The 14,999-nt window shown below is 53.3% G+C and overlaps 1 protein-coding gene across 1 annotated transcript in view; it reads left to right on the top strand.

Moving 5' to 3' along the window:
- The first annotated feature begins 13,280 nt into the window (after positions 1-13,280).
- The window catches only part of CLIC4 (chloride intracellular channel 4), a 33,177-nt gene continuing 31,458 nt past the window's right edge, over positions 13,281-14,999 (top strand). The window contains exon 1 of the mRNA XM_033003287.2: positions 13,281-13,430. Within this exon, the coding sequence (XP_032859178.2) occupies positions 13,359-13,430 (72 nt within the window). The 5' untranslated portion in view covers positions 13,281-13,358. The remainder of the gene's footprint in view (positions 13,431-14,999) is intronic.

The following is a 14,999-nucleotide window of genomic DNA, read 5'->3' as shown; positions in this document are numbered from 1 at the left end:
CAAGCTATGATGTGCTTCCTATGAGGTTTGCTGGTGTCTTGTAGAGCTGAGAGGGGGCTGTGCCTGAGCAGCAAACGGGTATTGTGCGGAGCCAGCCTGAGTGTCCCAGGGAGGGGAAATGCTGCAAAAATACTTTCTTAGCTGGGAGTGTTGTATTTTATAATGGGATGTGACCGACTCCCAGCGCAGGTGAGTCAGCGTTTGACGCCCTAGTTCGGCTGGGTGAAACTGGGATTAGTGGGCACAGTGACTCAGTGACAGCAGCCGCCTTGTGCCTGACGTGCCCGTTTGTTTAGGAGTGTTTTGCTTCTGTTTTCTGCTGAGATTGTTTTGGATGACCCCAAAAATCAGCGCTGCCAGAAAGAGCGCCCTGGCTCCCAAACTGGGACCGGTGTCAGCGCTGGGGGCGCAGCTGCCCGGCGGCTCTGGGGGGAGGATTTGCCACAGAGGGGGATGATTCTGAGCCTTTAGCGCAAGGTGTTTCAATCACAAACTATGTTTGGGGTTTGCGTTGTGGCAGATTCCTCAAGGATGGTGTTTTTTTCCTCATTTGGGGTCAATCCCTCGGGGGTCGCACGGTGAGCGCCTGCTGCAACCGGGGAGGGGGACACTCGACCTCTGGGCCACGAGCAGGGACGTGGGGGGAGGCTGCGCCTCCTGGGGAGGTGGCCAAGGATCATTTTTAACTCTCACATCTGTTTCCCCAGCCAGGGCACGCTCCGACGCACGCGGTAACGAGTTAAACAGCAGAAGGGACGTGGGGTCCGGCAGCCTCCTTCCTCCTATACAAAGGCAGGATGCCGTTGCCTGTAGGTAGCCGTAGCCATCGCTCCCGCGAGCGGTGCCGGCTTTGTGCGCGGCGCTGAGCGGGCAGCTGGGTGCTGCCAAGGACGGGCGTCGCGCCGGAGGAGGGAGATGAGATGGGAGTGAGCAGGAGCTGGCGGCTCGGCCCCGAGGGCTGCGGCACCGGCGTCGCCAGTGATGCGGGCGCGTGACGCGAGCCCTTCGGAGACAGGTCTTGGGATTGCATGAAGGTAATAAACGGCCGGGCGTGGGAGGTGCTGGCGGAGAAATGGAGAAGGACGTTGTCGAACAGATACTTGAGTGCTCAGGTTGCTCTTTCCAGCGGCGGGAGAGGAATTGGGCTGGTCCGGCGCACGTGAGCTGCGGCTGCTAATCCCCAGGCAGGGGAGGGTGATGCTCTGAATCCCCAGCCTGGGAAGCTCTGAATCCTTCTGTTTCACTTAAAAGAAAACACGGAAAAGGGCTATCTTGGGAAAGCCACTCCGGGGGGGGAAGAATTGTTCGATTCCTCTGTAAAAGCTTTGTGTTAAATCCAGGGGCAGAGCTGCAGCGTCTGTAAATTGTTGTGGCTACACCGAAATAAATGGAGTTTTGGCTGCTGGCGTCAGCTCGGGGATGGCCCCTGGAGAGAAGTTTCAGCTCGTGCAGCCGGACTCACAAAAGCACGTGCATCACTTATCTGCTCGGCCAGACCTTCCTTTGAGTTTTCTCCCCACCCCTGGCCGGTGCCGGTGCCGTGTCCGCTCTGGGCCGTCCCAGGGGCACAAACCTCGGCTGCTTTCATGGTGCCCGTGCCCTGACACGGCACGTGCGGTGGGAGAAGTGAATGTCCCTGGTGGGACCGGCTGTGCCTGGGCTCCCGGCTGCGCGGAAAGCTCATGGAAGAGTATTTGCCTGGGGGGGCATCAGCTATTTGTAATTCCTCATTCAGGTTTTAAAAATAATTGGCTACGTGCTTCAAATGAAACTGAAGCCAGTGGAGTGGTTGCAGAAAATTTCAATCCCTTTTGTGAATAACCCCCCACACGCTTCCTTTCTCCAGGAGGGGGGAAGGTCCCATTAAAAATTGATAGTGTCTCTGTCAGCTGGATTTTAATTCAGTGAGTAGGTTTGACTACTGATGTGAAAAAATTACCTTTGTCACTGCGATGATATTTTTTTAATGAGACAGAAATGGTTTGGCACCTTTACAGCTTATTAAAATCTTTGTGAGTCCACAAGGGGACAAGAAGGGAGAATTACATTAAGTGCATGATTGGCAAAACAAAATTGAGCTCTTTCTTATTTATTTATTTTTTTAATCTATGTGAATGAATCCTTCTATTATTTATGAGGGAGGATAAAGGGAGCTGTTCTCACAGCTTCAGGAGGAGGCAGACTCCGCTTTCAGCTTCAACTCTTCTTTCCAGACGAGGAAAGTGGACACCTCGCTGTTATCCAGGACAGAGATAAGTGAAGGTAGTTGGGTGAAGAGGGAGTAATTTGCATGTTTTGTGGGAGAACAGGTCATTACCCAGGAGGAGATCACGTCCATGGGCACAGGGCTCATCTCAGTGCTCTGTGGGTTCCCCAGGCCACCGCAGGGTAAAGCCCACTGCTGAAAAAAAGCCTTTCACCCTCCCGAGGGTGATCAGACCATTTCAGCCGGCGCATCCTAGGGGCCAAGTCACCCCGGCGTCTCCTCGCGGCTCTGGATCCTCTGCCAGGGCCGCTCCAGCCGTCGGCCCGAGCTGGAATTGCTGCTCTGCACCTCCGGGGCTTTGCTCCAGCGCTCGCCCAAATGCCGGGGTGCACACAGAGCCCCTTGCCTCAAGGTTGGCCCCGGTGCCAGCGGGGACTTGGTCCTTCCCCAGCTGCCGCCTCCTTCCTCCCTGCCCCCGGCGCAGCATTCGGTGCCTTCCAGTGCCTGCGCGGCAGCCTGGAGGAACTGCAGCAAATGTTAATCTAATTTACCGCTCGGCATCCTTTTCTGGGTGTTTTTCACTGAGAGGAGGAGGAGGGAGGTGAGGTTGGTGCTGAGGTGGGGATGCTGACTCACTGTGGAAAGCCGAGAAACTCATGGGATCCCTCCCTCCTGCCTCAGTTTCCCCATCTGTACAGCGGGTTTAGCAGTCCCTGGCGGCATAACGAAGATTCCTATCGATAAAATGCTTGGTGATGCTCATGCGATTAACATAATTTTCTGATAATAGAGACTCTTTTGCCAGTTAAAGAGGTGATTTTGCTGCAGCGAGGCCAAGGAGCAGTACCCATGAGTACCGTGGCAAGACCATCCCGACGCTTTGGGATGTATTTACTCATGTAACGCTTTTCCTTTAGGAAAACCACCACCCGAGGTGGCTGGTGCTGGGGTCCCCTGCGGCCAGATCCCAACTCTGCCTGAAGTTCAGACTGAGGTGGGGGGAAACAGGGGAGAGAAATGAAACCTTAAAGTTGAAGGGATGAGAGCAAGTGGAAAAAGAAGCACCCTCCTGGCTGCGCCATTCTCCCCAAAGACGGTGTGTGGCAGTGGGCTGTGTGTGCAGGGCTGGCCGGTGCTGCTGCGGCTCCTGTTGCCCAGCTTGGCCTTGCTTCGGCTCCGGCGCTGTGCCGGCTCCACCAGGACCTTCCCCACGCTGCTGCGGCAGGACCGTGGCTCTGAATGCCACTATTGTGAGTCCTGTGGCCACCCGGCTCCCCAGCTTTCTGGGTAAGCTGTAACGATGCTGCAGGTTGAAATTCCCAGGATGAGTCAGAGATGCCGAGTCCGGAGTCCTCGGAGCCCCGGTGCTGCCGCCACACGCCCTGCCGTGGGTATCCTGCCCCCACGGTAAACGTCTGCTCTCCACGTTTTGGATTATCATGCATGAATAAAAGGCCCAGGTCCCCCCTACTCCTTCCTGCACCCACTGCGATGGCCAGGCCTCGCCTTTGCCGTGGATGTGTTACACCCACCTGCCATCAACCACAAACCTTTTGATTTTTGTAAAAAAAAACCCAATAACATCTGTTGCTGGAAATGAGGCCCCTGAGGGAAGGAAAAATGCGCTGGAGTCCCTGTCCACATCAGCCTGATTTGTCTGCAGCAATTTTTCCCCTGTACTTTGCCACTGTGGTTGAGAGATTTTCTGGTGCTGCAGCTGGTGCAGCAGGAGTGCTGGGGGGGGGGCTCCGGGCCCCCACTTCTGCCTGTGCTGGGCACCAGTTTCCCAACTGGGTGAGCAGGCGGCCGGATCCTGGCACGGTGCCGTGTGGGTCTCCCCCATACCAGGGAAGAATCAAGGCGGTGTTTGGATGCAACCAGCAGCGCCGGTGTATCTTGGTTGGTTGCAGGTGGGGATTTGCCTGCGCAGCCCAGGTGGCTCCAGCCCCTCTCACAGTGGCCTCTGGGCTGCGTGTTGCCACCGTGGCCCGTGAATGTCCCCGTGGCAGCCACCCGCAGCTCCCTGCCCGTGCACTCCCTGGGGATGGAGATGTCGAGGATGTGAAAAGCAAGGAGCAGAGCTCCCCAGCACCAGCCGTGCGGTGACATGTCGCGTGTTGGACGCTGGGTGCTGGGACCGAGGGCGGGCGAGCTGCCACGGCCCTGCCTTGGGGTGGGCTTGCTGCTCTGGCTCTCCGTGCCATGTAGGAGCTGAGGTGGAGCTGTGCCAGCAGCTGCCAAGGAAATAGCCCCTTGGAGCCTTGTCCTTTATGGGATGGGACCTCTTTGGGAGTGCTGAGAGCAGAGGGTTTACGTGGAAACCACTGGGTCTGGGTGTAACCAAGCCTTGCGTAGGTTTACTGCGCCAGAAATAGGGGCTTGCCCTGCCAGGCTGAAGCCCGAGCAGTGGTGCCCGTTGAGTTTTCCCCCAGATCGCGCCCATCGATGCAAAGCGAGGCGGCTTCTGACGCAGCGCGGTGCCAAGGCAGATGGTGTGGCACAGGGCGGACGCAGGGAGGGGTTTGCCAAGATGTTCGGGGAGCCCTAAAACGTGCCTGCCGCTGGGGTGAGTCCCCTGGAGCCAGCCCGGGGTGGCTGGACACGTGGCCCCGTCCTCCTGGGGGAAGGGGTGTGCGGGGAGGGGGATTTCTGCCTCCTGCCAACGGAGGATTTGGGTTTATTGTCTCAAACTGCACATCCCACTATTAAGGAGCAGCCAGGGTGTCATTTGAATTTAAATGACATCACAGGTGCAGCCCTGCTAATCGCTCATTTGCTTACCCGGAGTGAGTGTTAATCAGTACAAGAAACCTGAATCATAGAAACCTCTTGTGCATCTAATTAGGGTGGCTGGAGAAAAGCCGCCCGTGTTCTCACCACCTCGGTGGCAATGCTTGCCCGCTGCCCCGTGTGCCTCTGTTTCGGTCCCATTGCTCACCTCGATGCAGTGAGCAGCCGGGGAAGCGATGCAGATGGCCTAGAAATACTTGTGATTCATGGCTAGGACGGATGCAAAGGGATTTAAAATGCCTAAACTTTTGGCTCTAAATGGTTCTTATCATAACTTAGTAGGAGCCTGAAGAGTGTCCTGTAGCGATTGTTACACAGAAAAACCACTGGGCTAAAGAGGTGATTATTTAAATTGCAAAATCAAATACCTGGTGTTCAGAATTACCAGAATTTCAGCCTGAGCAGGTTGAGCGTGTGCTGCAGACAACCGGCTCTTGTGATGGGAAGGTTTGGGAAAGCCTTGCTCTGGTTCTGCCCTGCAGCATTGTTGTTCTCCCTGTCTGCAGGGCAAAAGTGGCTTCCACAAGGACCCGAGCTGCTTCTGGGAGTTTTTAAGCTGTGACTCAGGGGGTTTATGTTCAGGTCTCTCTCCTGCTGTGGGCATATCGGGGCTTTGGGATGTCATTCCCTTGGTACCGCTGTGCCGCCTCAGGCTGCAAGGTTTAAAGGCGGCGGAGGAGTTTCTGTCACTGTGTTTAGAGAACTGCCGGTGCTGTATGTGCTGCTGCAATACAAATAATTTTATCAAAAAGGTTATTTCTGAGTCCTGGTAGAACTGAGAGATCTCGGCTTCTCGGGCTGATCATATTTCCTTTTCTTTCTTGAGTCCTTTGAAAAAAAAAAAAAAAATCTGGCTTCTTCCACCGTGACTCAGATAGGAAGAAATAAAATCCACATTCATCATGTCACTGCCTGAGTCAGATCGGCATTTACGCCATTAGTCCGGAGCAGGTTGGCTCTGCGGCGGGTGTTTGCTTTGTTCCTTGTGATGAACGTAACCAACCTCAGATGTGGACTTTGCCCAAAGAACCACCTGGAAAGCTCGGGGGAAGCTGGGTGCCTCCTCCGTGGTGCGCAGCTTCACCCCACGGCGGGAGGTCCCTCCCGGGGGTGTGGGGCTGAGCTGGGAGGGCCGCGACCTGCAAGAGCCTCGTGTTTCTGCAGGAGTGATGTCCCGCGACCGCGGCTGGTGCTCCCTGCGAGCCCCCATCCCCTGCGCGCTCCTGCCCCTGTCGCTGCTTTGGCTGCCGTTTACAGCCCCGAAGCAGCCGCTCGCAGGGCTCGAGTGTTCCCACCGCCTTTACGTGGTAAAAAGACAATTAAATAGTCACATCGGTGTCTTGCTGCCTGCCAGGCCTCGAGGGGCAAATGCACCCGAGGAGACAACCTGGATCCCTCGCCGCTGCCGAATCTGCTGAGGGATTTAGACGGCGTTTGTCTGGTGTTCAAGGCTTGGCGCTGCGGGAACAGCCGGAGACTGCTGCCCCGGGGGAAAAGGTGGGGAGAGGCGGCTGCCGAAATGGCATTGCACCACAAAGGCCGTTTCTATCCACGGTGTGAGGGTGTTTGCCCCGGTGCCACGTTCAGTTTTGAGGCTCATAGCAGGGCGAAGAGGAGGGCACTGATGTTTCCCTCACCCGGGGCAGGGCACGGGTGACAAGGACACATCTCCGCCCGGGATGGAGCAGGGATGTGCCTCTCGCACATGATGGCCCTGGGAAGTGAGGGGGGAGCTGGAAAATCCTCCCTCCTGCATGAGGGTCTGGCACTGACCGTATCTCCCAGGCCATGTCCTGGCCACCCACCCCAGGGCTATACCAAGCCCGGCACCAACTCCTTGGTGTAGCTGCACGAGCAAATGTCCTGCTGAGGTTGGCGGGGTGATGCCGAGAACTGTGCCTGGTGTTTAAGGGGGAGCAAAGCAGGGCTGGGCATTGGCATGTGGGGAGGAAAGAGAGACCGAGCCTGGGGGGGGGGGTCCTCGTCGCGGCTAGAAGTGGAAACGGCCCTGTGAGCTACCAGAAATGTAAAACTTCAGCCACTGAATAGTTTTTATCTGCACTGCTGAAGGGTCTGCTGCTCTCCAGGTGATCCTGGGGCAAATCACTTAACCTCATCCAGCCATTCCCCTAGGAGAAGGAATTAAATGAACTATTTTGTTTTGATGGGCCCTCTGAAGCAAGCTGACGGCGATCGCTTCCGACACACCAGCAACTGCCAGGTCAGTAGACGACCCTACCAGGCTGAGGCAGGGATCGCTTCATTCCAAGTGTGCAAATAAAGAGATTTCAGACTCTGGGTGAAATTTGAGCCTCAGCACATATCACAGTGAAACGAGCTGGGGTCCTTGCTAGGGCCTTGACTGAGCTGTTTGCTTTGTGCTCTCCGTCCCCTTGCTGGCTCTGAGCGCTGCTGTGGGGTAGCACCACACGCCTTCACCAGCTGTGCGTGTTCGGCAGCCGCTCGTGAGCAGAACGCAGCCACCTTCCCTCCTCCAAGGGTCCCTCCCATGCTTAAAGCTTTGCAGGGAAGCAAAGAACATCTTTACTGAGAAAAAAACACGTAGAGTGGTTTGTATTTTTAAAGGCGACAGCCTTGCAGCAAATTGGGGTGGATTATCAGGTGCCTGCGTTGCTAGCATGGCTTTGGATCAAGCAAGCCTGGGGATGAAGAGCTTTTGGTGTTGGATTTTTGTTTTTGTTTTTTTTTTTTTTCCCCCTCTGATGTTAGCCTGCACCCCAGAAAGAAAATACGCTGGCTCCATGTCATTACTTTAATTGGACTGATCGTCTGCAGAGGCCATTTGTGGGCTGATGAAAGCCGGGGAAGGGGCTGGTGCTTCCACTCTCTGCTCACACACAATGGAGCACGCAGGACACGAGAGGCTGCCGGTGCTGCGCGCTGGCTTTCGACACCACATCTTCCCCTGGGGTCTTTAACAGAACTTGCAGACCATTAAAAAGCCACATCAAACAGCATTTCTTCTATTTAAGCTTCATGACAGAAGCCAGTGCACAGTGTTGAAACCCAGCTGGGAGCTGCTGGGATATAATGGAAAGAGTTCATTAGGGGAGCCCAAGCTACCGGCAACTTTCAGGTTTTTCAGATGATGGAAATGCAGGAGGGAACCGAGGTGGCGGCATCTGGTTGCTGTGCTCAGGGTAGTGGGGCTGATTTAACCACTTACTCAACCGAGACCAAGCAAACTTGGTATTTTTGAGAGAAGCAGGTTGCATAGTATTTTTTTCTTTAACCAAATCACGTTATCAGCCCAACTCTTTGAACCATCTGGAGACTAACCTTAAAAGAAAACAGTCAATGTCCTTAATTTATTTGCTTTCAATAAACTTATAAATATAAGGGTGGGGAAACACAGATTGTACATAAGCAGGCACGGGAAACAGTGTCCTTTTTTTTTTTTTTTTTTTTCTTTCCCAAATAACTTCTAAAACCAGAACTGCAATCTATTTTGGGTTTCTCTTGAAGGAACTCCAGGTGCCTGGTGTGTGTGTGTGTGTCCACGCAGTGCTGCTCTAGGGATGTGTCCTGGGAGCTTTCCCAGTGCCCAGATTCCGCTCCCAGCTCTCTTCACGCTTAGCTGAGGCTCAAACTCTGCTTCTCGGTCCTTTCCAGGTCCCTTTCTACAAAAGGGTGAAGCTGAAATCTTTGTTTCCTGATGGTCATGGTAGAGAAAAGGCTGATATCTGAATTTTAAAGTAGGGCAGTGAGAAATACATGGCGAGGCGACAAGAGGCATGGCAACAGCCTCCTGCTGAAAGAGGAGAGTTGGGCATTCGATTACTCGTGTTGTATGTGTGGTCCTGGGAGCCAACTTTCCTGTTCCCCTCCTTGGATATCACCTCCAAACGCAGGGAGATGCCAGGCAGTTTAGCTTTGCCAGTGTTTCAGCGACACTAAAGGAAGTGAGGTGAAAACGCTGCCTGTGTCAGCGTTCCCGTAAACCTGCCCCCACCGTGCCTCAATGTAGGGGACCTAAGGCAGCCCAGGGAAACCTGCAGACAATGCCTGCTTTGTCCACCTCCCTTCTCTCGGGCGCCATGAGATGCTGAGTCCAAACATTTAACCACAAAATGCATTAATTACCGTCCAGCTCCCTGGGGTAAGGACCATATGCCAGTAACCAGGAAAAAAAACAAAAAAAAAGCATCCTATTGCATGGAAAGTACATTGATTGTTAAATGACTCCAGGCTGCAATTACCGCCGCTAAAAGTTCTTGATTAACATTTCCTAGAAACATTTAGTCCTCCAACCTCTGCGCTCGGAGCGGTGTTAACTTGGACCGTGCAAAAGAGCAGCGACCCAGAAATTGTGGGATGAAGTCAACTTCCCACATAATGATAGGGCATGTGTCCTCTGCTCCCGTAATTCTGCCTCAGCCCACAGCAGAGATGTTTTCCACTATATTTTTCACCAGTGTCAGATGTTAACTCTGGGTCCGGTTCCACGCGGCGCTGCGTGTCCTCAGCTGCTCACTTCAGTGCCTTGTGGGACCAGCTCCATGAGCCTGCAGTTAATGCTAAAATTTGGCATCCGCCCCGGATGAAAATGAGCTATCTAGGGACAGCTGGTTGGGAGCTGTAGCAAACTGCAAACAGTCTGACACAAGCAGAAGTTTGATTTCCCCCGCACTCCCTGTAAATCTGGCGGGCTAACACCCTCCGATCAGCTTCAAAAACAAACACTACTCAACACAGGGGTAATAAAATATGAATGAGCAATATCAGCAGAACAAAACAGTCCATTCTAGGTGGCAGGTGATGGATGGAGCCCAAAATCTCATTTGGGAGGCTAAAGGAAATTGGAGCTTGCGGAGTTGCTCTGCTAAAGGGGCACCATTGCAGCAGAGCACGCGGGGCACGTGGTCTCCGGGCCTGCGGTCACTGCTCTTCCGCTTCAAGTCTCCAGGGAAGGACTTTGCAGTATCCCAGCCTGCAGACAAGCCCAGGAACTCGAATTAGCATTGGAATGAGAATGCTGGTATTTTTAAACCAGGGCGTGTCATTTCTGCCTTTCTTTTAATAGGTGTCCCTGGGCAGGTTCTTCTCGCAGCTTCATCCACCACTGCTTTAAAGAGCTTTAATGAAGCCGACTGTCAGGCCAGGCTCTCGCTTCCAGCCGCAGCCGGCGTTGGATGGTCCAGGGAGCTGCCACACTGCATTCAGCCTTCCAGACCTTCCTCAGCACCCTCTCTTCTCGAAGCAGTTTAATTATGCTTAAAAGCCGGGATGTTCATACGGCACGCGGTCCCGCTGAGCTGCAACATGACCTGCATGCTGAGCTCCTCCAGCGCCTGAAAAACTCCTCTCAGAAATAAAGAGTCATTTTTGAACCCCGGGGTCGATGCGGCAGCAAATTCCACCAGCTGAATGTGCACAGCGAGGGCCGGGGCAGGAGAGTGCTTGCTTTGATATCTTTAACATCTGATGCCTCCGGTTTGAAAAGCACTTGGAAAGTTTGAGATGGAAAATTGCGGCATAAAGGCCAAAAGTGCTAGAGAAGTGAAACAATAATATGCTGTTTTGCTGCTCTGCCAAATGGAAATAAGCCTTCTCAATACAGCACAAAATAATATAGAGGGAGTGACCTACTGATCTAAGCATAGGTGGGGGTCCAGAATTGCTTTGTTCTGACTGACTTGGTGCAAATTTAGCTTTGAATAAGTCCTTTAACTCTTCTGACTCATTCCTCACAGCTGTAAAAGGTGGATAATACTTCCCTACGGATTGTTCTAAGGACTGGTTATTTATTTCGTAAAGCTTGGACAAATTAATTCTAAGTATTCTTGAAAAAAAAATCTTTCAGAATAACATAAGCAGCAATTACAGAACTAGGAAAGAATTGAGAGCTTTCGATGTTGAAAATCGTTCTGAGCGTTTTGAATGGGGAGGATGAGGGGTTTGGTAGGTGGCAGCTGGAAACCAGGAAAATGTCATCTAAAAGTACAATAGCTGAAAAGATATTAAGCAACAGACAAGGCTGGTGCAGCTGGATATAAATGAAATAAGCCAGCTATTAGCTGCTCTGCAAGATAACAGCATGTGAATTATTTTGTTAGAGAAGATATTTAGGGGTAGTGAGGGAAAAAACAGCCCTGGCAGCTCCTTTGTACGGCTGGTAAAACATAAAAAAGCACAGAGTGCCTCGCAGACCTCAGATTTGTTGCTCCACACCTACCTTCAGCAACGCTGTGGGAGAGCTACTTCTTTGTACTAAACCCACTGCCTTTTCAAAAGTAGGTGGTTCTTTGCTTTGGGGAGGGGAGGCTTATTTCAAGTTTTGCTAAACCCTGTGATTTTGAAACTTCTGACAGAGGAGGATGGTGAAGCACAGAGTGGAAGGTTTGGTCCTTGGCTGAGCGGGGGGGTATTTTCTTCAGCATTCCCCATCCTGGCACTGCTCAGCCCCGGTTCAGAGGCCTCAGCTCTTGCCTGTCCCAGCAGACACCAAACAAGCAGCAGAAGATAACAATCTTCCCCTGCCACTGTGCTGCAATGGTCTTGCAATAAAAGCCCCTTGCTACCAGTTCCTGAATCTACTGGGGATATTTAGCCCAACTGGTGCAAATTTCTTTCTCTGCCATGTGGAAAAAGTGAATGCAAAGCCCCAAAACTGATGCTTGTGGAAGGTCTCCATGACAATCCCATTTAAGGGAATTGGTTTTCCCTCCCCTCCATCCCACTCACGTTCCAACGACAGTGTCCTTGTGGTACAGGCTGCAATTGATTTAAGGACGATTATTCAGGGATGTTCCTGGGCAGGGCCGGACTGCACAGTCCCGCCTTGCTCCCAGATCAGTTTGGTTACTGTGACACACCGATTTCTAATTTAGACTGTCCCACCCCATGAATCAGCGAGATTCCTTGGACTCCGTAAAACAAACAGGAATGAACCTTCCACCGGCTCCCAGGGAGCCTGCTGAGCTGTGGAGGGCTGTACACAAGCTGTAGGAATAGAAATGAAAAGGTCTTTGTCACCTCAGTTGCCCAGCCCTATCAGCACTGGGAGAGGGGCTGACAGCAGTTTTTCCTGCTCTAGATGAACAATTCAAGGGCATTCAAAAACAAAATTTACTTAAAGACATCCGGTTATGCAGAACTGAGGGTAGTAAAATGCCTGGAGAGATATGAGGTTTTGTTATTACCAGTGAATGCTCCGTTGGTAACCATTTCATCCAGAGCCATTTCTCGCTGCGCGGATGCATTTGGGTGCCAATTACAGGGCGGCTGGTTCCAGCGCCGGGTCACAGACAGCATTAAAGGAGGAGAGGAGGGAGCTGCGTCTGCAAGTCATTCCGTGCCACCTCGGGGCATCCCACAGCCCCAGCACATCCGACCCTGGGAACTGGGAACGGCTCTGCCGAGACGCTCAGGTGCAGCTGAACTCAGACTATTAAAAATAGAGTCTGAGCTCCTGAAAAAAAAAAAAGGAAGGACTGGGAGCGAGGGCGGGTGCTGCCGAGGCATAAAAGCCGCTCTGTTCACAACGGCTTGGACTCTGCAGGCATGATGTCGCATGGGGAAAATGTGATCGCAGGCTGTATGCTGCCTTGTGCTATTTTGGTGAAAAGACTGGAAAAAGGGCAAACGGTATAATTTCATTCTGATGTTTCGCCCAATTCCCCCGCACATTTTTCTGTCCAGCTCCTCAATCCCTGACCTTAATAGTGAGGGAAAAACTAGGCTGGAAACACTCCTCCCTGCTTCTCGAAATAGATTTTTCCCCCAGCCAGGAAAGAAGGTATTTCTGCTGCTCCAGCGCAGACACCCGCGGTGTGGCAGGTCCTGCACCCTGGCTCGCGGTGGGGCTGTGAGGGGAGAAGTTGTTAGTTTTGAAGCTTTTCCCCTCAGGAGAGGCGGGATGAAGCCCCGGGGGGGCTGTGGGGATGGTGTTGGGGGGGAACGACACAGGACCCCCCCGCACCTCCCTAGGCCTGGCTGTGGCCTCCACCACAGCCAGGCCCGCGCAGGCTGCTCCCAGACGTTAGGTCATCGACGACCGCACTAACAGCAGGGTGCCCCTCCTCTTGGGGTGTCCCTCCCCCCGGGGGTGTCCCCCAGCCCTACCCGCCGGGGATCCCCCCGCTTTCCCCTCAGGCAGCACCGAGCTCCCTGGCCCGCCATAAAAACCGTTGCCCCCTCAGCGCTCGGCCACGCCCCTCAGCGGTTGGCCCCCGCCCATCAGCGCTTGGCTCCGCCCCTCCCCGCTCCGGCCCCGGCGGGCCGCCGGGGCGGGGCCGGCCGCAGTCGCGCGCAGGGCGGGTGAGGCGAGCGGAGCGGCGTCGCCGTCCCGGCTGGCAGCGGCGAGAGGCGGCGGTGGGGGGGGGGGGAACGGCTGAAAAGCATGGCGCTGTCCGTGCCGGTCAACGGGCTGAAGGAGGGCGACAAGGAGCCCGTCATCGAGCTCTTCGTCAAGGTAAAGAGAAGGCGGCGGGAGGGAGGGGGGTGGGTGGGTTCCGTCCGGTCTCGTCTCGGCGCTGAGCGCGCGCTCCGACCGTTGGGCGCGCTCCCCCCCCACCCGCCGTTTTCCCGCCCGGGGGGGCTCCCAAGTTTTCCTCAGCGCCGCTTCTTCCCGCTGGGCTGAGGGGGAAAAAGGGGTCCCACCGCCCCTGGCACCCCCCACCCCAGCTCCGCGCCTACTGTCGGGGCTCCCCCCGCCCAGCACCCCCTTTCTGGTTCCCCCCCCCCCTCAAAAAAAAAAAAGCCCCTCTCCGAGGCGGGGCGGCGGCAGCGCGGAGCTCTCCTCAGGGCGGCTCCGGGCCCGGCTGCAGGCGACGCCCCCTTGCTCGGCGCGGTGCGGGGCTGCCGCGCACAAAAGGGCCCTTCGGCGGGGAAGGGAGTGCGGGGAGCCGGGGCTGAGCCAGCCTGTGCGGATGGAGCGAGCGATAAAACGCGAATCGCAAAGAAGTCACTTTTGAAAAGTGTGCTGGCGTGCGTTTGCTGGAAAATTCTTTCCCGAGAGCAAACGCTGCAGCTGGTGTATAGCAGGATTGTGGGCATCGGGAGCAGAGAGGAGTAACTTGCTCTGTGCGCCACAATACATCACCCTCGCGATTCAGCTCCCTGCATTGTGTGCGCAGGAAGGCAGTAAGAACACGAGTTACTTCTCGCTCAGTTCCCCACCTAAGAAGTCTACTTGTGTGTCAGAAACCAAACATGTAAATGCATCACCAGTTTTTCTTCCAAGCTAGAACGAGCATGTGTTGTACTGCCCTTATCTGGCAAAGATACCATATGGTATCTCCACATGTTTTGCATTCATATATTGCAGTATGATGCAATATTATGCATCCTCTGGGACTCTAGTGATGCAGCATCTTACTTTTACTTTATATCAAAAGTGCAGCGAGTAGAGGGTGTTAAATCTTTTATTTCTGTGCTTAAACTTAGTTTGGAGAAAGCCTCTGTAGAAAAGTAGTATTTTAATTCTTCACATTAAATTTCTTTCTTTTGGAGAGAGAGGATAATGGAAAACCTTCATCTGAGATCTTGGGAACTGCATAGTATAAAAGCCATGATGACAAACATGAACATTTCCAGCGGACTAGGTAGAGCTGTGAAAATGTGTTATTTAATATAGATTTTATTTCTTAAACGATACTCTAAAAATGTTGAATTTTTCCCATTTCAGACTTTTTAGTAGTATTGAGAGGCAGTAGTGGGACCCAGGGAAAGCATTGCAGTGGAGGATTCCAGACCTGATTTTAGTCAGAATATTTAGGTTCTTAGTGTAGAGGTTAGAACTCACTAATACAGCAATTAAGTTACAGATTACTTTGAATTATTTATAGCAGTACTTCTTTATTATGACATGCCAATTTATCTTCATCTGTCCTAAAGTTTGTTGGCTGATTTTTTTGTTTGTTTGTTTGTTTTTAAACAAATTAGAGCAGTGATTGATGGCAGAAGGTTTTGGGGGTGGGGGAATAAGCTTTGTGGGTCTATTTAAAGACGGTATTTCATGCATGAGGGGTAGAATGGAAGA

Source organism: Tyto alba, unplaced genomic scaffold (genome assembly GCF_018691265.1).
Source record: "Tyto alba isolate M040663 unplaced genomic scaffold, T.alba_DEE_v4.0 Super-Scaffold_20, whole genome shotgun sequence".
NCBI classification, from domain to species: domain Eukaryota; kingdom Metazoa; phylum Chordata; class Aves; order Strigiformes; family Tytonidae; genus Tyto; species Tyto alba.
Note: the sequence above shows the minus strand (reverse complement) of the source record. Positions and strands in the feature narration are given on the sequence as shown.